Source organism: Notolepis coatsorum, assembly GCF_963971535.1.
Source record: "Notolepis coatsorum genome assembly, chromosome: 15".
Taxonomy (NCBI): Eukaryota; Metazoa; Chordata; class Actinopteri; order Aulopiformes; family Paralepididae; genus Notolepis; species Notolepis coatsorum.
Genome location: NC_140179.1, coordinates 2,468,529 through 2,494,174, shown reverse-complemented (window position 1 = coordinate 2,494,174; position 25,646 = coordinate 2,468,529). Strand labels below are relative to the sequence as shown.

General features: G+C 47.4%; 1 protein-coding gene across 1 annotated transcript; it reads left to right on the top strand.

Moving 5' to 3' along the window:
• Nucleotides 1-3,308: 3,308 nt before the first annotated feature.
• Nucleotides 3,309-25,255, top strand: LOC311242217 (dehydrogenase/reductase SDR family member 11-like; the record flags this gene model as incomplete). Its single annotated transcript, XM_084331174.1, has 7 exons — nucleotides 3,309-3,440; nucleotides 9,452-9,661; nucleotides 10,311-10,405; nucleotides 22,426-22,555; nucleotides 24,381-24,473; nucleotides 24,575-24,640; nucleotides 25,214-25,255. The coding sequence occupies 7 exons, from the start codon at nucleotides 3,309-3,311 to the stop codon at nucleotides 25,253-25,255; spliced, it is 768 nt and encodes a 255-aa protein (XP_084187300.1).
• Nucleotides 25,256-25,646: the final 391 nt, after the last annotated feature.

Genomic DNA, 25,646 nt, shown 5'->3' with positions numbered 1-25,646 from the left:
GTTTACATGAACGTTTTGGAGTTGTATTTGGTGACTGTAGGCCTATACACTGTAAGGGAACGTCAGGCTATTGTCCTCCCCCACTTCCAGTGATGAAGCTAAGCTACGCTAACAGAGTGACTGTTCCCAAAGCTAAATGCACGCACAGAGACAAAAAGGGTATGTATCTTCTTGCCTAACTCCAGGGAAGATGTTAAATAAGCTAATTTCCCAAAATGTTGGAGTTTTCCTTTAAAGCAAGGGTGTCAAACTCATTTTCACAGAGGGCCACATCAGCATTATGGTTGCCCTCAAAGGACCAAAGACCGTATAAATATTAATTAATGTAAAATAAATGTAGCTACTCATTTACATATTGTTAAACATGTTGTTTCTGTATTTATTACTTATTCAAGTTATACATATTGCATATGCATTTGCATAGATGTAAAAATATATGTTAGCTTATGTTATTTTAACAAATAATTTTAGTTTATCAGAACCCCATATTACTCCATTAATCAATCAAACCATTCAAGTAAATAACAAAGAAGAAGATCATCAAATACAAGCTATGACATTAAGTTTGTTCAAAACCTTTTTGTCACAGTCAAGAGGGGCAGAACTAACAACTGCGCTGCAAAGAACACGTGGGACAGATGTAGCAGATGTTACAAAAACAAATGGCTGCACACAACCTTGCAGAGGCCATACATCCAACTAATGGAAGATAGTTTAATTAACTTTAATTAACAGATTGCAGAATGGGTACAGTACAGTACAGCTCAATACACACAATTTTTAAGGGGATGCAGACCAGAGAAAGACTTTCGACTTGTTTACATCAGGGTCCACCATTTTCAATTCGTAATGAAATTGCTATTATGTGTCTGCATGAACACACAACTGTGACTGTACTCAAAAATAACAAAATAAGGGTTGTCTCAGTTCACAACTATATTGGTCAAGTTTTGGGTGGGACTTGTTTGCGTCCCTACAGCTTCTTATTCAATTGAGCGAGATGCTCGGTTATGTCACACAGCCAGTTTGCATCTGACAGTTCAGACAATATTTCTTCAACCCTTTGTTACCTATTCCGCCTGGATCTTTTTTGTATTTTGGGCTGTAAAATTGTCAAAGAATGTCTGAGGAGTAAGTGCTTTTGGCTTTTTTCCTTTGTTACTTCATCAATACCTCAGATGTTCAACATATATGTAAGAATGTGTAATAACTAAGGCTGTCAAAGTTAAAGCTTTATTAACACATTAACCCACAATTATTTTAACGCCGCTATTCTTTAACCCAAGATTAATGTTTAATGTTTCTGAGCTCTTGGGGGGCCACATCAAATGACGTGGCGGGCCACGAGTTTGACACCTATGTTCTAGAACATCGAACATTCTAGAACATTTGTGGTGATGTCGATGTCATGACCGAACCTTCTAGAACATTTCTATACAGTATATTCAGCAATTCTCTCAGCCAGGTCAGTGTGCATCTTTGGACCATCCATTTGGATATCTTTGTTTTACACTGGAGTGGCTGTGGACATAATTCTTCTTTATCAACGAACGTACTACTCACGAGTAAGTAATTGTAACCAGTCATAGTACTGTATCTACAAAACCTTCTGTTGAATCATCTTCCATTGATTAATTTGCTTAGATTTTTCAGGTATAATAATAAACTTTATAATAAACTTTATTTGTAGAGCACCTTTCATACAGAAACTACATCTCAAAGTGCTTCACAACAGAAAAAAGACAGGCATAAAATGAGCACATGAGACATATAAAATCTGTTTTTCACATTAGGATCTAACATCCCAACAGGCCACCTTGTTTATGGTTTGATTCAGTTTTAAATAGACAATAATAAAAAGATGCCAAAGATGTCCATCATTATCATTAAGTTATGGTCAATGTGTTACTCATTCAATATATACATAAATCAAAATAAACACAACCATTTTATGCCTGATATTCTATATTCTATAATCATATTTCAAATTGCATGTGTCCGGATGGCAGAATTCAGTACTTGTAGGAGCCAAAACTATATTTAGGTTATTGTATTATATAATTGTCATAATAGAACATTCTAGAACATTTGTGATGTCACAGTATGATGTCATGTTCCGAACATTCTAGAACATTTGTGATGATGTCATTGTTCTAGATTCTAGAACATCGAACATTCTAGAACATTTGTGGTGATGTCATAGCCAAACATCGAACATTCTAGAACATTTGTGGTGATGTCATGACCGAATCTTCTAGAACATTTCTATACAGTATATTCAGCAATTCTCTCAGCCAGGTCAGTGTCAGGTCTGGTCAATTTGAGCATGGTGTTATTCACAGTCAAAGATACACATTTTTTGTATTGATATTCTCATTTGGTTCATTACTATTTACTCAACCCTAGTAACAGACACACTGGGAATACATTCCCTGAGATCCATAGATGGCCCTAGAATCAGATACAATACCAAGAACATGCAAATGCAGGGACTATTTTAATCGTCATGTTGGCGTGACTATGCTTCAAAGGGTTAAATCGGGGGCGCCCCCCAGTGGCGAACCACATAGCGCGCTCAGTCGCGGCACGGCCGACCCGGGTTCGACTCCCAAACCTGTCGTTATTTGCCTAATGTCTTCCCCCCACTCTGTCTCCCATTCCTCCTGTCTCTCTACTGGACTGCCCAGTAGAAATAAAGCGATAAAACGCCAAAAAATAAATCTTTAAAAAGGGCTAAATCAAGCATTTTTAAGGGCTTTAGAGGAAATGTCAAAATATCGTGATGTACATCGTGTATCGTAACATAGCCAAAAAATATCGTGATATCATTTAGAGGCCATATCGCCCAGCCCTAGACTCTCCTCCCCATCATATGTACTGTATATATTTTCTGTTAGGATCTCTGGGTAACAGTACTGTATATTTGCATATCATATACATCACAAATGTAACAGTACTATATACCTGTATGTCATGTATGTCATAAATGTCATGATGTCATTGTGTATGTCATAAATATCACTATGAATTGAAAATGGGGGACCCTGATGTAAACAAGACAAACGTCTTTCTCTGGTCTGCATCCCCTTAACAATTGTGTGTATTGAATTTGAGCCGTACTGTATTGTACCCATTCTGCAATCTGTTAAATAAAGTTTTCATTCATTCAGCTTTTAGTTTGAAAACTTCGGACCGGAAGTCCACACGATCCAGGTGTCAGTGTCACATGTTAAGTGTATTTAGTTAGTAGACTAATCGATAAGAAACATCTTCAAAGATTCCCACCTCGCTCGACTTTGGCTGACATCATGGATCGCTGGAAGGGTCGAGTGGCTCTGGTGACCGGAGCGTCGGTCGGGATCGGTGCGGCTGTTGCCAAGACACTCGTTCAACACGGCATGACCGTCGTGGGCTGCGCGCGGAACGTGGAGAAAATAGAGGTGCGTGATTCTATTCAATTCCATGGATTTTTGACATAATGTAGACTGTTGAATGTTTTTGATGAACGTAATTACGTTGTGCGTTTTTCTGCGCCTCATTTTGGCTACATTATATGCTAAGCATTCTGTTCAAGTTTCAAGTTTCTTTAATAGTTGTCATACAGAAGTACAGAATACTTTCATACAAAATGCTTCTTACTGTTACGCTCCAGAGACTGTGCTAGACAAGATAGTATCAAATAACATAGTATAGCATGTAGTTTAGAAGAAGAAAATTAGGTCACAGTGTTCGGTATAGACATATGTACAATGTTCTGAGTTACCATATAATATACAATACTATGCAGTGTACTAATGTACAGTACTATATAGTGCAAAGCAGAAATGGGATGAGGTACAATTTAGGTACAATTTACAGTAAGGTGTACGAGTTGTAGTGCAATCCTTCATCAATAAATATAAAGTGTGGGGAGTGGGTGCTACAGTGTGTTTGTTTAAAGTGGGTGTGTGCTATAAAGTGTGTGGAGTGGGTGCTACAGTGTGTTTGTTTAAAGTGAGTGTGTGCGTGTGGATGTGTGTGCTATGTGCGTTTGGTGGTTGTTGTTGTGTAGGGGAGGATCTATGGTGGTTGTTGTTGTGTAGTGTTCATTCATTGTTCGTTTAGCAGCCTGATGGCCTGGGGATAGAAGCTTCTTCTGAGTCTTTCTGTGCTCGCCTTGAGACTCCGGTATCGCTTGCCTGACCGCAGCAGTTCAAAGAGGCAGTTGTTCGGGTGACTGGAGTCTTTAATGATTCTCTTAGCCTTGCCCTTGCAACGCTTGTTGTAAATGTTCTGGAGGGTGGGGAGCCCCCCTCCAATTGTGCGTTCGGCTGAACGTGTCACTCTTTGTAGTCTGCTTCGGTCTTGTGCAGTGCTATTCCCAAACCAGGAGGTGATGTTGCCGGTCAAGATGCTCTCTATTGTACATGAGTAGAAGTTCTTAAGGATCTTCTGACTGACTTGGAACTTCCTTAGGCGCCTGAGGAAGTAGAGGCGTTGTCGTGCCTTCTTCACAACACTGTCAATGTGTGTGGTCCATGACAAGTCCTCGGATATGTAGGCTCCGAGGTACTTAAAGCTGTTGACTCTCTCAACCGGTGCCCCGTCGATGCTGAGGGGGCTGTAGTCCTTGACCCCCGACCTCCTGAAGTCCACAATCATCTCCTTTGTTTTGCTGACGTTCAGGGAGAGGCTGTTTTCCTGGCACCATCCCGCCAGGACCTTGACCTCTTCCAGGTAGGCCCTCTCGTTGTTGGCAGAGATCAGGCCCACCACCACTGTGTCGTCAGCAAATTTGATGATTGTATTGCTACTCCGCTGAACCACTGTTTTATGTTGCACCCTCGAATTGATTGAAAAACTTTGAAAATGGGGGACCCTGATGTAAACAAGACGAAAGTCTTTCTCTGGTCTGCAACAATTGTGTGTATTGAGCTGTACTGTATTGTACCCATTCTACAATCTGTTAATACAATTTTCAATCAATCAATCAATTGCAGAATGGGTACAATACAGTGACTACGGCTCAATACAAACAACTAGCCAGTAAGAGGATGCAGATTGCAGACCAGAAAAATACTTTCGTCTTGTCTACATAACTTATCATAAGGGTCCTCCATTTTCAAGTCATCAAGACATTTATGACATACACAACAAGATATACAACTATACGGTACTGATACCCTGGTCCACCTGGGGGCCGTAACATTATTCACTTTTCATGTAATTCACTTCAGATAGTAACAAATACATACAAAGTAAGATATTGTTTTGACTAGAGATACAAGAAAACATGCTTAATCCCATTTGGAAGAGTAATGCTGCAAGTTCCGTTTTCTCATATTTGAGGTACAGCGTGGAGAACTAGCAGGTAGCAGGTGTAATCTTCTAAGCAGATATAAGCCTACTTCAAGTGTTACTGGACTGTGCCAAAGTGCAGAAGGAATAAGTAACTCAATCATATGATACAATAACCTATAACTCCTCCAAGCAATGGAACCTTGGTGTTGTCCTCGACGACCAGTTGAACTTCTCTGCTCACATTGCAGCGACAACCAGAACCTGCCGATTCCTCCTGAGCAACGTCAGAAGGATCCGCCCCTTCCTGACAAAAGAAGCCACCCAACTCCTTGTCCAATCAACAGTCATCTCCCGCCTCGACTACTGCAACGCACTGCTTGCTGGCCTCCCGGCCACTGCCACTAAGCCTCTTCAACTCATTCAGAACGCAGCGGCCCGCCTGATCTCAAACCTACCGAAGTCGGCCCATGTCACCCCACTTCTTAGGGACCTGCACTGGCTCTCCATTGCTGCACGAATCCGCTTCAAGGCCCTCGACCTAGCATACCGTGCGGCAAAGGGAACTGCTCCCGCCTACCTCCGGTCAATGGTCTCTAACTACACACCCTCAAGACCCCTACGCTCTGCATCTTCTGGCCGCCTCAGACCTACTCCTATCCAAGCTCCGGGAGGCAGGGGTGTAGCTCCAGATTCTGGGCCCCATGAAAGATTGTATTTGTATAGTGAATGCGAGTGCGCGTAAGCGAAAAAAAATTTGGCCATTTCTTTATTGATGAAAACGCATAATATGGTTTTTACCTATACATTCGGATCAGCAGTTCAGCACCTGCACTGTTGGTGGGTGAGCCTAGTAAAGGATGTCGCATTGCGTTCATCTTCAATGAATGGACCAATGCAATAGTCTACCAAAGCCCCCCCTCTCTCTATATATATCTCACACACACACACTTCAGAAACAAACATAGTATCAATGAGAGCATCAATAATACACCTGAGTGATGTCTAGTAAAAAAAAAAAAAAAAGAAAAAAAAATCTTTTTTTTTTGGGCCCCCCCCAGTGCTGGGCCCTTGGAATCATCCTAAGCTACCCCCCCCCCCCCCCAGCTACGCCCCTGCCGGGAGGGTCATCAAAGAGAAGTCACCTATTCTCAGTCCTTGCCCCACAATGGTGGAATGAACTACCCACCCCAGTTATGACAGCCGAAACACGTCCAATCTTTCGCCGTCGACTAAAGACGCACTTCTTCAACCATTATCTGAATTTAAAAAAAAAAAGAAAAAAGAAAAAAATCTAACCCTAACTAACCGTACTGTCATGCACTTGTCCTAATAAACTAACCTACACTGTAGCACTCAACACTTTGATGAACATTGTTGCTCAGCTGATAGAGTTGTGCCCTTCCTGATGGCTTGTCGTACAGAACATGTAAGTCGCTTTGGATAAAAGCGTCAGCTAAATGACTAAATGTAAATGTAAATGTAAACTGACTGCCATTGCTATTGTGAAAGATTGATCACCCAATAGCCTCTTTTATTTAGCTGCTTATCCTATCCCTATTGCATAATTTTTCTAATTATTTTCATTGGATGATTTAGATTTTTGAAATTATATGTGGATAATAATGTATCTTTAGGGGTGATACATGTTTCCTATAAGGCTTTTACAATCTTGGCAAGCCAAAACATCTGGAGTGAAATAAAAGGAAGATTTTTGGCCTTATATTATAGGATCAAGAAGACAGATGCAGTATGTCAATTAACCTCTTGATGGAAGGAAAAAGGGAAAAAACATGGTCTGGGTGAATACTCCTTTCTGAATGGCCGGCAGGCAGGGCCGGACTGGGGAAATAATTCATACCGGGAGATATAGCGCGAAATATAGCCCCAATCAGGCCACTTTTTAAGCCGGGGGTCCCCCACCAGGAAATTTGTTGTTACAAAGACTTAATTTCCTGCATTCTGGTGAATGTTAGTGCATGTGCATCACAAACTAATGAGCCAACAATTGCTTAGTACAATGTACTGTTATGGACCTCAAATAAAACTGTTGTGACACTAGCAATGCTACTCTCTCCACCTTCAAAAAGAAAAAAGCAAGAGCACTACATATTTTTCTATTTACTATTATAATACAGTTAACCACTCTCTCCTGTAAGGGCCTTTCTTTTTCTTTGTTTTATCCCTCTCTCCTCCACCCTTTCTCTTTCTTCCACTGTCCATCTTGACATCAACGTTAATTGACTTTCGCTCTACTGTATCTCTCCCGAGTCCCTCACTACCTGGCTCACTGCCTGGCTGTTATTCTGCATCTGAGTGCCGTCTGCCATTCCATTCGCCGCCTCCGCTGTCAATCAGTTGTATCGCCTGGTCCCGCCTCCACCAATCACAAGCGGCAGCACGGCTCCATTGTGTGTGTGTGATCCGCGTGAGGGAGAGAGTCAGATAGTTCTCCAACTCTGTCGCAGACAGTGAAATCCTGGTTGTTCCCCACCCACCTAGGTTATCTAACTATTGCGCCGCGCCGCCGCCACAACTAGAAACAATGGCCTGGCAAAAAAAAAAAAATAATAATAATATTATTTTTTTTTGTTTTTGTTTTTTTTAATATTTTTTTTTTAAATCTGTGCAGGCCAGGCCACCGGGAAAACTCCCGGTGCTCCCGATGGCCAGTCCGGGCCTGCCGGCAGGTGTGCATTAAAACTGTTTAATGTACACATAGTTTGGCTCAAGTTTATCATCTAAATTCACCTGCTACCCAACCTGCAACCATAGCAACATTAACACTTTGCCGCCCAACCACGAGTTAACTCGTGTTTCGATTCCACCCGTTGAGGACCAGAGCCACGAGTTAACTCATGGCAAGTTGTTATTGTTTTATTCCATATTAATAACGGTATTAACATCCCCGATCGACTTGCAGGATCTGCCCGCATATTTGATTTCCGAAACATGCAATACCGGCCAGATCCTCTTAGGGGCGCCATCGCTCCACTGCAGTATCATTGAGGCCGAATGGGGGAAAAAAAAATTTATTGTCTTGGGGCGTTTCATATGAGCCTGGATCCCAGCCAAACATCATCCATCTTTGATCACGTTACCGAACGCAGATTTCAGCCTGGAATAATGGGATTTATGATCAGCCAATGGACATATCGATCTACCAGATTCCGATGAATAATGACGAAATGTTGCCGGCAATCACATGGGCTGACGGTAGGATACTATTCACCCAAATTACAGCCGGATTGGACATTGTTGTAACACGCAAGCGATCGATCAGTTGAATGTGGCTACTTGAACGCACACTGTATTGCTAATCAATAATATTAATCGGCGTCCCCCGCCGCCCCCATTTCATCCATAGATGCTCTGTAATAGTCCGGATGCTAAGCAGTTTGTTTTATTTCATTCGTATATATACAACAGAAATGGCTTTGATATAACGTGACTAGCCTTTAGCCTCATATCTAGCTTCCCAGAAAAAAGAGGAGACGAAAACTGCGATAAAGCTTATATTCACGCCGCTATAAAATGACAACCAACCGATAGATTTTTATTTTCTTTAAGCCATTATGAAGGCACGGTTTATGCACTCAAGTGACAATGAGAATGGACAGATAGCAATACTATAAAGTATATATATAGCTGTTAGAAAGTACATCGGTTTGTTGACAAACCCTGGTCGTCCAGAACCATATTACACTGCAAACCGTGGTTGCCAATGTGAAGAGCACAGCTGTCAACGCCTACTTGTTTTCAACTACGGCGAAGCACAGCTTGATAAACGAACAACCAGGAAGGAAAACGCACAATGGCAAGTGCAAAACTTTCACCAAAAATGTACAAATGCTTTTATTTTATATTGTTGGCAAATGACCATGGCATAAACAGAAAGAATCAACTTGTAGATGTACGTTTTAAGGCACTTGGCTGCATCCACGTTGTGCCTTAAAACTTAAGTTTATTCTGAATACATTTGTGAATACCTCTCCTACCTAATTTGAGCATTTTGTGCATTTTAGTTTTGTATATATTATATAATGTTGTACGTATATTGTTTCTGGTCTTTTGCTGTTTTGTGAAGCACAATCTCAGGAGGGTCACACAGAACCAAAGCATTTCACTATAATGTACATGTACCTTATATGTGACAAATTAAACTTGATTTCAGAAACTGGCAGCAGAGTGTCAAAGTGCCGGGCACAGTGGCACCCTGGTTCCCTTTAAATGTGACCTCTCCAACGAAGAGGAGATCCTGTCCATGTTCTCTGCCATCAAGGCCCAGCACCAGGGTGTGGATGTCTGCATCAACAACGCTGGCCTGGCTCACCCAGAACCACTGTTGAGCGGCAATACCAGCGGCTGGCGGAACATGATGGATGTAAGTGTGGATTTAATTTTTTTTTTTAAATAACAAGGACATTTTTAAGTATGTCGCTTGCAATACTTGCAATGGGGAACTGCGACACTGGATGGAAGTCTCTGTGATGGGTCAGTCTACGAGGAGTCGTCACTTGCCCATTAGGCTGAGAGGGAGGTTTGCCCTGAGAGCGAGGTTTCCCCTGAGAGGTTATTCTCGAGGTTCGAAGGGGCAAAGTGGGTATCGAACAGGAAGGAATACTGTCCGGTTTTAAACTGTGTGGATAATCAAAACGGGGGAAGGTAAAGGCGGTTTTAAACTGTTAAACAGTAATTCAGAACGATTTCTATTGCACAATTTTACTCAGTCTACTCTATTTTACTCTTTTTATTGTCTATTTTTAAACTGCAATATAATCAAACCACAGACAAGGTGGCCAACAAGGGATGTTGGATCCTAATGTGAAAAACTGATTTTATATGTCTGCGCTTTATGTGCTCATTTTGTTCTGTTGTGAAGCACTTTGAGCTGCAATTCTTGTATGAACGGTGCTCTACAAATAAAGTTTATTAGTATTATTAATACTATAATGCATTTCCCTGAAGGTAATCTATTGCACAGTGTTGTTTCTAAGCTGGATGTCTTTGGATACGTGCATTGCATCTTGCAGGTGAATGTCATCGCATTGTCCATATGCACACGGGAAGCATACCAGTCAATGAAAGATAGAAAGGTCGATGATGGACACATCATAAACATGAACAGGTACAATGCCACAACTCTTACCTAACTGAGAGAGTTATCTTATTCTGGGTTCCCCTCCGGCCTTGAGGACCGCTGAATAATTGTCAACTTTACCCGCACTCCACCTCTGCTTCCAAATGCATGTCGATTTCAAATCTCACTAATCTCAAACTTACTTACAGTCATGTCTTAATATTAATAGACCACCGGTGATCGGGGCTCAACCAAAACAGGGTTTTTGGATAAAGTACTAAGACTAACTGTAACTGAGGGGTACAATTCCCTGACTGTATTAATCAAGTATTAGTATCATTAAACTACTACCGTCTTATGTACATTACTGGCCAATACCGTACACAGGTATATGATGAGAACTTCTCCACAATAACACGGTTTCCACACAAATACTCGTTTAGAATATTTATTACAGCAAGAGGGTATTATTACATTACTTGAATGCGCTTATAAGGCAAATCGAATGTGCATAGGCAAATCAATAGTGAATGTTAGGAATTAGATCTAGGGATATTCTGGGAAGGGGGGGTGTACTACCGGTTGTAAGCCAGCAGGGGGAGGCAATGCTCTATACAAAGTCAAGGGTCCACGGAGGCGATATCACCCCTGTGTCAGCGGGGAAAGCAGCAGCTGTAATCCTAGGGTGCGCGCCGCAGATGAAGCCGTGGAGTCTCTGCTCCGACAGAGACGGGCTCGAGTGATGTCCTCACGGTATATGTGTAGATCCCCCAGCAGCGGGGTGTAGACGGTTCTCTGCTCCAGCAGCTTGGTGAAGAATGAAGGATAATAATAGTACTCCTGCCCGAAAGTGGCTCTGCAATAACCGGGGTAAATCCTCCGTGGTGCGCGGTAGTTCACAGTTGAACTTGACGTTACTATCCTTATTAGCACGCGGCAATAAGTGCTCTATGTAGACGCACAATTACTCACTTCACGTGGTCTTTGACTCGTAATGAAGGTTTACTAGTGAATAGCGAACGATACGTTAAACAAACGTAGTAGAATAACACGACTCTATTTGAGGCAATACGAGCCCTACTCTACCCCACGTTGCATAATGGGGAGACGTTGCTTGGATAACTGGAACTGTACGAGACTGAACGGGACAAAGGACTAAGAGGAATTCTACATTTCTTGCGCCCTATTTATATGCACGGTGAACAAATAGTACCATTCGTATTTCGGTAGCCGTATTCCTACGCGGAACTGGGGCTAGTAAGGGCATGTTCGTCGGCACCTTTCGAGTCAGCTCTAGGGGGTAAGTCACTGGCGCCTAGGGGATCGCTTCCAATAGGAGAACGAATATTATGGTCTGTCCTGTACCAGGTAAAGGGATATTCCGTGTATATGTACAAAGAATATACAAGGGATATCAAACGATATACAAATATTATACATGGGATCTCAGGCAATAAATATATATATTCGGTTTAATCTGACCCTTTGTAACAGCCGCCCCCTAATTAGTCCCACCTAATTAGCTAAGCAGAGACAGATTAACCGCACTGTCCACCACTCAATGTCCGTTGTGAGGGTAGGCAGGTCACAAAGTCAGGGGTCATGGTCGTCATTAAGCGAGTCGGGGAGCCTTGGCGACTCTATCAGCCTCGCCACGGGTCGGTTGTAGGTCCGCCCTTGGCCGAGCACTTCTGCCACTCTGACCTTTCCGTCGGCACCAGTGGTCACTTTGCTTACGCGGCCGGCCGGCCACGCAGCTCGGGGTAGTGACTGGTCTATGGTCATGACGACTGGACGGGATGAAGGGGGGCTTAGGAGGGAGCGGGCCTGAGACTGCTTTGATCTGTGCTTGGCTGTGCTTTCTCCTCCTCCGTCTGTTTCTCTTGTTTGCTCTGTACCCCGTCTGAGGAGGGGCCGGTCCCGGCCGCCCCGTCAAGGAGTCGCTTGGGGTGCTGGGTTCGAGGTCAGCCACGTCTGGAGCGCAGCTGAGGGGGGTGGAGTTCCGAACTCCCTCTGGTGCCCACGGTTCTCTCACGGGCCTCTCGCTTAATGTCAATAGCCTCTGCTGTACGGGGGAGAGGCCGGTGTTGCTCGCCTCTGTGTGTAGGCAGCGTGTGGTCGTGGGTTGACTGTCAAGTCCGTAGAGGGGGCCCTGGAGCGTCCATCCCAGTCGGGTCTGAACCGCGACTGGGCATCCTTTAGGTCCGACGTGGGCCGCCTCAATTGGGAGAATGAGGTCCGCGTGGTCGGAGCCGATGAGCAGGGTCGGTGTGGCGCCGTCGATAAGCGGTATAGGTAGTTGACGTAGGTGCACATACTTAGCCATCAGCTGTGGGATGGGGTAGGTGTACTGAAACAGGCCTATGTCGTGGCTGGTGAAGACGTTAGTTATACTATACTGCTTCTCGGGCTGGTCCACCGCTGCTATCTTGAAGGAGACCTTTTCACCCGTTATGGTCTTCTGGTCCCTTCTGATGGTGCGTATGGTCATTGTATCTTTGACACCTCGCAGGCCCAACTGGGCTGCTGCGGAAGCGAGGAGGAGAGTCTTTTCAGACCCATCGTCCAGGACGGCGTAAGTGTCCAGGACCTTGTCCTCGTAGCTCAGGAGCACTCTGACCACTTTGAGGAGCACACGGGGGGTCCCGCTATGCTGGTCAATATGGAGCACTCCTGTGGGTGGTGACGTAGAATCTATATGGTGCGAGTCGCACCGTGGCTCCCAGTGTCTGCCGTAGCAGTCGGGACACCAGGGAGCGGTCTGGTGGAACTTTGGTGCTGGTGCCACCGCCTCGGCATGGTACATTACCGCGACGGGCCCACTCTGTTGTCCTGGCTGACGCCTGTTGATGTCATGCAGGACCTCCAAGTGGGTACCACCGCACCTGCTGCACTTCTTTTTCAAGCGGCACTCAGCTGCTAGGTGGCTGCGCGCGCAGCGGAAGCAGCGGCGGTGGTCCTTGACCCACTGACTCACATCATCTGTGGTCAGCTTCTTGAAATCTTCGCACTGATACAGCCGATGTTCTCCCTCACAGTACTGGCACTCAATCTTCCACTGGTCCTCTTTCGTCGAGGGGGTGTTGTGGTTCTTGTGTGGTACTGATTCGGCTTGGTGCATAACGGTCACCAACCGGCGGTTATCCGTTTGTCCCCGAGGTCCGAGTCTTGGGCTTGGTCCACTCCATACGAACGTGTCGAGTCGTAGGCTACTGACCTCCCTGGCGAGGAACTCAGATAGGTCTAGGAGGGATGCCTCTGGACCGTTGGGGTCGCGGTAGTCTCTCTGCCGCCTGAAGCGCTCTTGTCGGGCGGGAGGGAGCTTCTCTAATATCCTCTCTACGTTGGAGTTAGCATACAGTTCGTAGATACCCTTTTCCTTTTGGGACCCCAGCATCCCTACCAGGGACTGTACTTTGATAGACAGGTCATCTAACGCTCTGTTGTCTCTGGCTGGGGGGAGACGGTCAATGTCTCTTATCTCCTGTATCACGTAGTCCCATACGCGTCCATACCGTTGGTCGAGTGCTGCTAGAGCCGCTGTGTATGGGGTAGTAGAGTTGGCATAGGCCAGCGCTATATTGTGCGCTCGGGGCACCTTGAGGTGCTTCAGTAGGGTAGCATACTTGTGGCGTTCATCAGCTACATCAACCATCATTGTCTCTAAGCACATCCGTAGTTCCGTGTACTGTGCTCGGTTCTCATGGGTGAAGTCTGGAAACGTCGGTGCGCCATGGTACGATGCCATGGATGACTGGCACATCGGTGAGCGTTGGGGAAGAGGCCTCCTAGGCGAGTCTCCCCGTGCGTGTCGTCTTGGGCTGGTACTTGGTGGGTACCGAAGGTCGGGTACCCAGGTGCTGTCCCTCGGGGCTGGCGGTGCGTCAAACTCACCCGTGAGTTGAGTCGGGGGTTTGTAGCGCAGGGCCTCGGGGCTGACTTCTGGGCTGTACTGGACCTCCTGGTCCAGAGTACGTTGCTGCTGGTCGGGGCTGTACTGGGCCTCCTGGGCCAGAGTACGTTGCTGCTGGTCGGGGCTGTACTGGGCCTCCTGGGCCAGAGTACGTTGCTGCTGGTCGGCTTGACATTCCTCCTCTTCCTCCTCCTCTCCCTCGGCTAGGACCTGGAGTCTTCTGTTCAGTCTCTCGGCGTGGTCCGATTCTTCCCGGTTGCTGGGTCTCGTATGGACCGGCCGGGAAGGGGGTTCGGAGACGTGGACAGGATCCTCCTGTTGGCGGAGTCCCGGGTCGCTTCGTCGGGTAGGGGAATGTGTCCTAGACCCGTGTCTTGACGATCTCTGAGAGCTCCGTGTGGAGTGAGGGGGTGTCGCCATGGCAACCAGTTTGTCCATCAGCTCCGCCTGCAGCCGGTCGCGCTCTGCCTCGCGCTGGGCATGGGCTGCGTTGCGCGCTGCTTCGCGCTGGGCATTGGCGACGTCGCGCTGCGCATTGGCGCTGGCCTGGGCAGCGTCGCGCTGTGCGTTGGCGGCGTCGCGCTGGGCATGTGCGACATCGCGCTGTGCATTGGCGGCGGCGTGCTGTGCATTGGCGGCGGCGTGCTGTGCATTGGCGGCGGCGTGCTGTGCATCGACGCGGCTTCTCTCAATGTTCTCTTCTGTCTGGAGGCGTCTGGTCTCCAGTCTTATGCGGTCGTCTTCACTCCTTTGTTGCGCCTGGAAGCGCTCTCGCTCGCCTGCAAACTGTTCGCACTCGCGCGTCTGTTGCGCTTGAAGTCGATCGCGTTCGGTGGAGGCTGCCAGGGTGGCGATGAGTGCTTGCGCCAGCATCTTGTCCGCCGCGCTGGGGGAAGACGGCGTTCGGGGCGATCGGCTCCCGGCAGTACTTGTTGGAGACCCGTTCTCCTGTTGCGTACCGAGGAGACCCATCTCCTGGGTGCGCGTCTCTTCTTGTGGTGGGTCGGGTTCCATCCCGGGAGGGCTTTCTTTATCCTGGAGCGCTCCGGGGACTACCTCGTCGGCGTTGTCGGGGGATAAAGTCGTGTCAGTTCCCTCCTGGTCCCCACCGTGAGCTTGGTCAGTTACATTAGAACCCACTAGGGCCTCTGTTGGCGGGGTAGCCTGGTTGCTAGGGTCGGACATAATTTTACTATCCGCTTTAGTTATTTTATCCGTATCTAATTTCCCTTTAAAGCTAGGTATTGGACTGACAGAGTATGCCTCTAGATAGGGAGGTGGCTGCCGTCTGCGCTGCGGGCGATCTAGCTTAGGAGAACCGTTTGTGGAGTGTTCGTCATCGGCCATGTCAATATTAATATTATATTAATATTACGCTAATTATTATCCGGGGCTCGAAGGACCAATTGTAACTGAGGGGTACAATTCCCTGACTGTATTAATCAAGTATTAGTATCATTAAACTACTACCGTCTTATGTACATTACTGGCCAATACCGTACGCAGGTATATGATGAGAACTTCTCCACAATAACACGGTTTCCACACAAATACTCGTTTAGAATATTTATTACAGCAAGAGGGTATTATTACATTACTTGAATGCGCTTATAAGGCAAATCGAATGTGCATAGGCAAATCAATAGTGAATGTTAGGAATTAGATCTAGGGATATTCTGGGAAGGGGGGGTGTACTACCGGTTGTAAGCCAGCAGGGGGAGGCAATGCTCTATACAAAGTCAAGGGTCCACGGAGGCGATATCACCCCTGTGTCAGCGGGGAAAGCAGCAGCTGTAATCCTAGGGTGCGCGCCGCAGATGAAGCCGTGGAGTCTCTGCTCCGACAGAGACGGGCTCGAGTGATGTCCTCACGGTATATGTGTAGATCCCCCAGCAGCGGGGTGTAGACGGTTCTCTGCTCCAGCAGCTTGGTGAAGAATGAAGGATAATAATAGTACTCCTGCCCGAAAGTGGCTCTGCAATAACCGGGGTAAATCCTCCGTGGTGCGCGGTAGTTCACAGTTGAACTTGACGTTACTATCCTTATTAGCACGCGGCAATAAGTGCTCTATGTAGACGCACAATTACTCACTTCACGTGGTCTTTGACTCGTAATGAAGGTTTACTAGTGAATAGCGAACGATACGTTAAACAAACGTAGTAGAATAACACGACTCTATTTGAGGCAATACGAGCCCTACTCTACCCCACGTTGCATAATGGGGAGACGTTGCTTGGATAACTGGAACTGCACGAGACTGAACGGGACAAAGGACTAAGAGGAATTCTACATTTCTTGCGCCCTATTTATATGCACGGTGAACAAATAGTACCATTCGTATTTCGGTAGCCGTATTCCTACGCGGAACTGGGGCTAGTAAGGGCATGTTCGTCGGCACCTTTCGAGTCAGCTCTAGGGGGTAAGTCACTGGCGCCTAGGGGATCGCTTCCAATAGGAGAACGAATATTATGGTCTGTCCTGTACCAGGTAAAGGGATATTCCGTGTATATGTACAAAGAATATACAAGGGATATCAAACGATATACAAATATTATACATGGGATCTCAGGCAATAAATATATATATTCGGTTTAATCTGACCCTTTGTAACAGCCGCCCCCTAATTAGTCCCACCTAATTAGCTAAGCAGAGACAGATTAACCGCACTGTCCACCACTCAATGTCCGTTGTGAGGGTAGGCAGGTCACAAAGTCAGGGGTCATGGTCGTCATTAAGCGAGTCGGGGAGCCTTGGCGACTCTATCAGCCTCGCCACGGGTCGGTTGTAGGTCCGCCCTTGGCCGAGCACTTCTGCCACTCTGACCTTTCCGTCGGCACCAGTGGTCACTTTGCTTACGCGGCCGGCCGGCCACGCAGCTCGGGGTAGTGACTGGTCTATGGTCATGACGACTGGACGGGATGAAGGGGGGCTTAGGAGGGAGCGGGCCTGAGACTGCTTTGATCTGTGCTTGGCTGTGCTTTCTCCTCCTCCGTCTGTTTCTCTTGTTTGCTCTGTACCCCGTCTGAGGAGGGGCCGGTCCCGGCCGCCCCGTCAAGGAGTCGCTTGGGGTGCTGGGTTCGAGGTCAGCCACGTCTGGAGCGCAGCTGAGGGGGGTGGAGTTCCGAACTCCCTCTGGTGCCCACGGTTCTCTCACGGGCCTCTCGCTTAATGTCAATAGCCTCTGCTGTACGGGGGAGAGGCCGGTGTCGCTCGCCTCTGTGTGTAGGCAGCGTGTGGTCGTGGGTTGACTGTCAAGTCCGTAGAGGGGGCCCTGGAGCGTCCATCCCAGTCGGGTCTGAACCGCGACTGGGCATCCTTTAGGTCCGACGTGGGCCGCCTCAATTGGGAGAATGAGGTCCGCGTGGTCGGAGCCGATGAGCAGGGTCGGTGTGGCGCCGTCGATAAGCGGTATAGGTAGTTGACGTAGGTGCACATACTTAGCCATCAGCTGTGGGATGGGGTAGGTGTACTGAAACAGGCCTATGTCGTGGCTGGTGAAGACGTTAGTTATACTATACTGCTTCTCGGGCTGGTCCACCGCTGCTATCTTGAAGGAGACCTTTTCACCCGTTATGGTCTTCTGGTCCCTTCTGATGGTGCGTATGGTCATTGTATCTTTGACACCTCGCAGGCCCAACTGGGCTGCTGCGGAAGCGAGGAGGAGAGTCTTTTCAGACCCATCGTCCAGGACGGCGTAAGTGTCCAGGACCTTGTCCTCGTAGCTCAGGAGCACTCTGACCACTTTGAGGAGCACACGGGGGGTCCCGCTATGCTGGTCAATATGGAGCACTCCTGTGGGTGGTGACGTAGAATCTATATGGTGCGAGTCGCACCGTGGCTCCCAGTGTCTGCCGTAGCAGTCGGGACACCAGGGAGCGGTCTGGTGGAACTTTGGTGCTGGTGCCACCGCCTCGGCATGGTACATTACCGCGACGGGCCCACTCTGTTGTCCTGGCTGACGCCTGTTGATGTCATGCAGGACCTCCAAGTGGGTACCACCGCACCTGCTGCACTTCTTTTTCAAGCGGCACTCAGCTGCTAGGTGGCTGCGCGCGCAGCGGAAGCAGCGGCGGTGGTCCTTGACCCACTGACTCACATCATCTGTGGTCAGCTTCTTGAAATCTTCGCACTGATACAGCCGATGTTCTCCCTCACAGTACTGGCACTCAATCTTCCACTGGTCCTCTTTCGTCGAGGGGGTGTTGTGGTTCTTGTGTGGTACTGATTCGGCTTGGTGCATAACGGTCACCAACCGGCGGTTATCCGTTTGTCCCCGAGGTCCGAGTCTTGGGCTTGGTCCACTCCATACGAACGTGTCGAGTCGTAGGCTACTGACCTCCCTGGCGAGGAACTCAGATAGGTCTAGGAGGGATGCCTCTGGACCGTTGGGGTCGCGGTAGTCTCTCTGCCGCCTGAAGCGCTCTTGTCGGGCGGGAGGGAGCTTCTCTAATATCCTCTCTACGTTGGAGTTAGCATACAGTTCGTAGATACCCTTTTCCTTTTGGGACCCCAGCATCCCTACCAGGGACTGTACTTTGATAGACAGGTCATCTAACGCTCTGTTGTCTCTGGCTGGGGGGAGACGGTCAATGTCTCTTATCTCCTGTATCACGTAGTCCCATACGCGTCCATACCGTTGGTCGAGTGCTGCTAGAGCCGCTGTGTATGGGGTAGTAGAGTTGGCATAGGCCAGCGCTATATTGTGCGCTCGGGGCACCTTGAGGTGCTTCAGTAGGGTAGCATACTTGTGGCGTTCATCAGCTACATCAACCATCATTGTCTCTAAGCACATCCGTAGTTCCGTGTACTGTGCTCGGTTCTCATGGGTGAAGTCTGGAAACGTCGGTGCGCCATGGTACGATGCCATGGATGACTGGCACATCGGTGAGCGTTGGGGAAGAGGCCTCCTAGGCGAGTCTCCCCGTGCGTGTCGTCTTGGGCTGGTACTTGGTGGGTACCGAAGGTCGGGTACCCAGGTGCTGTCCCTCGGGGCTGGCGGTGCGTCAAACTCACCCGTGAGTTGAGTCGGGGGTTTGTAGCGCAGGGCCTCGGGGCTGACTTCTGGGCTGTACTGGACCTCCTGGTCCAGAGTACGTTGCTGCTGGTCGGGGCTGTACTGGGCCTCCTGGGCCAGAGTACGTTGCTGCTGGTCGGGGCTGTACTGGGCCTCCTGGGCCAGAGTACGTTGCTGCTGGTCGGCTTGACATTCCTCCTCTTCCTCCTCCTCTCCCTCGGCTAGGACCTGGAGTCTTCTGTTCAGTCTCTCGGCGTGGTCCGATTCTTCCCGGTTGCTGGGTCTCGTATGGACCGGCCGGGAAGGGGGTTCGGAGACGTGGACAGGATCCTCCTGTTGGCGGAGTCCCGGGTCGCTTCGTCGGGTAGGGGAATGTGTCCTAGACCCGTGTCTTGACGATCTCTGAGAGCTCCGTGTGGAGTGAGGGGGTGTCGCCATGGCAACCAGTTTGTCCATCAGCTCCGCCTGCAGCCGGTCGCGCTCTGCCTCGCGCTGGGCATGGGCTGCGTTGCGCGCTGCTTCGCGCTGGGCATTGGCGACGTCGCGCTGCGCATTGGCGCTGGCCTGGGCAGCGTCGCGCTGTGCGTTGGCGGCGTCGCGCTGGGCATGTGCGACATCGCGCTGTGCATTGGCGGCGGCGTGCTGTGCATTGGCGGCGGCGTGCTGTGCATCGACGCGGCTTCTCTCAATGTTCTCTTCTGTCTGGAGGCGTCTGGTCTCCAGTCTTATGCGGTCGTCTTCACTCCTTTGTTGCGCCTGGAAGCGCTCTCGCTCGCCTGCAAACTGTTCGCACTCGCGCGTCTGTTGCGCTTGAAGTCGATCGCGTTCGGTGGAGGCTGCCAGGGTGGCGATGAGTGCTTGCGCCAGCATCTTGTCCGCCGCGCTGGGGGAAGACGGCGTTCGGGGCGATCGGCTCCCGGCAGTACTTGTTGGAGACCCGTTCTCCTGTTGCGTACCGAGGAGACCCATCTCCTGGGTGCGCGTCTCTTCTTGTGGTGGGTCGGGTTCCATCCCGGGAGGGCTTTCTTTATCCTGGAGCGCTCCGGGGACTACCTCGTCGGCGTTGTCGGGGGATAAAGTCGTGTCAGTTCCCTCCTGGTCCCCACCGTGAGCTTGGTCAGTTACATTAGAACCCACTAGGGCCTCTGTTGGCGGGGTAGCCTGGTTGCTAGGGTCGGACATAATTTTACTATCCGCTTTAGTTATTTTATCCGTATCTAATTTCCCTTTAAAGCTAGGTATTGGACTGACAGAGTATGCCTCTAGATAGGGAGGTGGCTGCCGTCTGCGCTGCGGGCGATCTAGCTTAGGAGAACCGTTTGTGGAGTGTTCGTCATCGGCCATGTCAATATTAATATTATATTAATATTACGCTAATTATTATCCGGGGCTCGAAGGACCAATTGTAACTGAGGGGTACAATTCCCTGACTGTATTAATCAAGTATTAGTATCATTAAACTACTACCGTCTTATGTACATTACTGGCCAATACCGTACGCAGGTATATGATGAGAACTTCTCCACAATAACACGGTTTCCACACAAATACTCGTTTAGAATATTTATTACAGCAAGAGGGTATTATTACATTACTTGAATGCGCTTATAAGGCAAATCGAATGTGCATAGGCAAATCAATAGTGAATGTTAGGAATTAGATCTAGGGATATTCTGGGAAGGGGGGGTGTACTACCGGTTGTAAGCCAGCAGGGGGAGGCAATGCTCTATACAAAGTCAAGGGTCCACGGAGGCGATATCACCCCTGTGTCAGCGGGGAAAGCAGCAGCTGTAATCCTAGGGTGCGCGCCGCAGATGAAGCCGTGGAGTCTCTGCTCCGACAGAGACGGGCTCGAGTGATGTCCTCACGGTATATGTGTAGATCCCCCAGCAGCGGGGTGTAGACGGTTCTCTGCTCCAGCAGCTTGGTGAAGAATGAAGGATAATAATAGTACTCCTGCCCGAAAGTGGCTCTGCAATAACCGGGGTAAATCCTCCGTGGTGCGCGGTAGTTCACAGTTGAACTTGACGTTACTATCCTTATTAGCACGCGGCAATAAGTGCTCTATGTAGACGCACAATTACTCACTTCACGTGGTCTTTGACTCGTAATGAAGGTTTACTAGTGAATAGCGAACGATACGTTAAACAAACGTAGTAGAATAACACGACTCTATTTGAGGCAATACGAGCCCTACTCTACCCCACGTTGCATAATGGGGAGACGTTGCTTGGATAACTGGAACTGCACGAGACTGAACGGGACAAAGGACTAAGAGGAATTCTACATTTCTTGCGCCCTATTTATATGCACGGTGAACAAATAGTACCATTCGTATTTCGGTAGCCGTATTCCTACGCGGAACTGGGGCTAGTAAGGGCATGTTCGTCGGCACCTTTCGAGTCAGCTCTAGGGGGTAAGTCACTGGCGCCTAGGGGATCGCTTCCAATAGGAGAACGAATATTATGGTCTGTCCTGTACCAGGTAAAGGGATATTCCGTGTATATGTACAAAGAATATACAAGGGATATCAAACGATATACAAATATTATACATGGGATCTCAGGCAATAAATATATATATTCGGTTTAATCTGACCCTTTGTAACACTAACGTTCTGGGAGCAAGATTACACACTGTTGACTTCCTCGCTCACATCCTTGCTTGCATAGAATCTTGCTTCCAAATAAAATTGGGGTGACAAGATGCTCTGATAATTGAGCTGAAATCTGATGTTGATTTTCACAAGAAATTTATTTTAAAATATTTAAATTCATGGCACAATTCATAATTCTGTTAGAGCTGAAAATATCTGTGGGTGTCACTATAAAGTCACTGTTACACCGTTGCCACACAGTAAGTGTAAAGAGTAACTAGAACCATATAATTATAACCATGTCGTTTCTCAAGCATGTGGCATGTGTTTGTTTGTTATTGCAGCGGGAGCGCCAACATACCATTCTATATATTACCAATATTTGTATTATAATTATCTTTATGCTTATTATCCTAGGTGTCAAGGATAGATGGTAGACTGTTATTTGACAATAATACTGCTGTCCCTGTTTGTCTGTCGGTCATAATCTCTCTCTCTCTCTCTCTCTCTCTCTCTCTCTCTCTCTCTCTCTCTCTCTGTTGTAGCATGTTTGGACATCACGTACATAACAGTGCCGATGCGCATTTCTACTGTGCAACCAAATACGCCGTGACAGCCCTGGCGGAGGGCCTGAGACAAGAGTTACGCGAGGCTAAGACCCATATTAGAGTCACGGTAAGAATTGTTATTAATTCCCTGTCTTTGTTTATAAAAAGGAAAAAGAATAATAAAGACTTACCGTCCCCACTCAAAATATTGTCCAATCGAAGCATAAGAGAATGAAGAAGTCGTCATTAGTCATGCAGCAACACACACGTGCAACATGGGCGACACACACATGCAACATGGGTGACACACAGGAACACATGCATTGGGTCGTCACTGAAATGCCTCTCTGCGCTTGACCCATCCCGTCGTCCTTCCCCCCAAGGGCATCCGGGAGCAGACATGGGCTTCGGCATGGGCTGTGGCATTGGCTTCTGCGTGCACCGCACCCACAGGCACCAATCCAAGTGCTCCTGTCCCGTCTTCGTCAGGGACGTGGCAGCACTGGTGATCTGTTCTGCATTTTGATATTTTTTTCTGGAGGGGAAACCCTTGCAGGTGGGGGGGGGGGGGGGGGGGGGGGGTAGAACATGCAAACTCCACACAGAAAGGCCCGAGAGATACCCCACCTGGGTACCCGGCAACCTGGTCCCCAAGCGGGAACCCATGGGAAACCCATGACTTTCTTGCTGTGAGGCGACAGTGTTAACCACTACACCACCGTTTTGATTGATTGATTGATTGATTGATTGAAAACTTTATTAACAGATTGCAGAATGGGTACAATACAGTACAACTCAATACACACAATTGTTAAGGGGATGCAGACCAGAGAAAGACTTTCGTCTTGTTTACATCAGGGTCCCCCATTTTCAATTCACCAGGACATATATGACATACATGACATACAGATAGACAGTACTGCTACATCTATACATTTATGACATACCAGATTTGCAAATACAGTACTGTTTGTGATACAAAAAGAGTCCAGAAAAGAGAGTATATACATTTGACGTAGAAACTGTATATACAGTAGGTAGGTGGGGGGGGGGGGGGGGGGCTGTACATTGGAGGTGGTTGGGTGGGTGGGGTTGGGTAGAAGGGGTGGGTGGGGAACACTGTACAACTGTACACGCAAAACTGTACATTGGAATATTGACAACCATACTTGGTCATTTACTGTACATTGGAGGGGGTTGGGTTAGGACATTTACAGGGGCCAGTTTCGAATTGCAGTCTCCCGTAGGTGTTCTTTGAGAGTGTTTTTGAAAGTGGGTAGTGATTCACATTCCTTTACAGCTTTGGGTATGGCGTTCCACATTGATGTGGCATAATTGCGAAACGTGTGTAGTCCCTTGTTTGAGCCGAATCTGGGTTTAACATGATTTGTGGAGCTCCCTCTGGTGTTGTGATCGTGGTATTCACTGACCTTTGGGAAGTATTTTGACATGTACATGGGTACCTTGGTCGTGTAGTGTATCTTGTAGACCAGGCCCATTGCAAGTTGCTGTACTCTGTCGTCTACTCTAAGCCATCCTAGGTTGTCAAAGTGGGCAGGGGTGAGGTGGGTTCTAGGAGTAAGGTCAAGCAGTAGTCTGACCAGTTTGTTTTGAGATGTTTGTAATTTAGTTTTTAGCACCTTTGAGGTGCTTTGGTACCATGAGGTGCAAGCATAGTCGTAGTACCCTTGAATGAGTGCTCCTGCCAGAGTCTTCAGGGTATTCTTGTTTACCAGAGAGGAGATCCGGTACAAGAATCTAGTTCGTTGGTTGACTTTTTTTATTACATTGGATGCCATTTTGTCACAGGAAAGATTAGCCTTAAATGGATTTGTAAAATGGCAGTGTCGTGGCAGTGTTAGGCTACCTGTTAACACAAGTACACTGAAGACAATGACAATGAAGTGTGCACATTGTAAGCGTGGTTGTATTTTGTTCCACTCCTGTTGCAGTGTGTATCTCCGGGTATGGTGGAAACGGAAATCGTCAATCGGATGTACAGTCAGAACCCGGAGAAAGCTGCCCATGTATTTACTACAATAAAGGTAACCTATGTAATGCTTCTGCTGTGGTCTACACGGGAATCTAGTAAATTCTAGACACCAACCCGAAAAAGGAAAAATCCATCCCCTGTCTTCTTTTTCAGTGTTTGCAAGCAGAAGACATCGCAAGCGCCGTCGTATATGTGTTGAGTGCCCCTCCACATGTGCATGTAAGCAGCCGTCTTGCCTTCTGTAATGAGTTAACACAAGATAAGATAAGATATTCCTTTATTGATACCCTTGGGGAAATGCAGGCATCGTAGCAGCATGTGGGAGGGGGGGGGGGGTACAGGTAATAGTAGAAGACATAAATACAGGCAATAAAATTATAGTACAGTAAGGTTAAAAGTAGCGTAAACAATATAATTAACTCTGAATATACGCATCAGAGCAAGTAGGCAGTGTGATCAAAGGTGCAGATGATGGTCTGTATCAGTTGTATTATACATTACAATATGGTTACAATAAACACTAGAGTCTAAATATATACTGTGAGTAAGTAAAGTATACAGTATACACAGGTGCAGTATACATGAGGTACCCTAACTGGCGTGATATACATAATTCGTTATGTGTTGTAGTCCATGCAGTTTAGGTGGGAGTCGGACACTCATTGGTCAGACATTCCTAGTATAGTTTTCGAGTTCTGCTGCCGTTAGTAACATGCGGGCCAGACTATGTTTGTTGCTGTTTTACCTGAATATTAATGTTAACCATTTATTAATTGAACTTTCTTTGTGCAGATTGGAGATGTTCAGGTGCGACCTGTGGAGCAGGTGTTCTAACGGAAAGAAGTGACTCACGCTACACAACTGGAAATGATTGAATTAATGCAATTACGCCTCATCGGTTTGGGATTTATTTCCAGCAAACAGTTTTTTTTAACTGATTCTTTTTTTCTTCTTTTTTATCTGATCATATTGACGAGATGTGCACAGTGTTACTTATGGTATTTCCTAGACCTTTTTGCGGATGATTGATGACTGACATTTCTATACATTTCACTTGAATCCTAATAAAGATTTCAAAGTTAGTTTTCGACTCCTCTTTCTCTAATCTGTGCTGGTTTAATTATTGACAAATGCAAGCAGTGGTAAAAATGAAAAGTGGATCAACTATGAACTCCAGTCAGTGGTCACAATCATGTTAACTACCAGTGTAAAAGGTGGCGCTTCA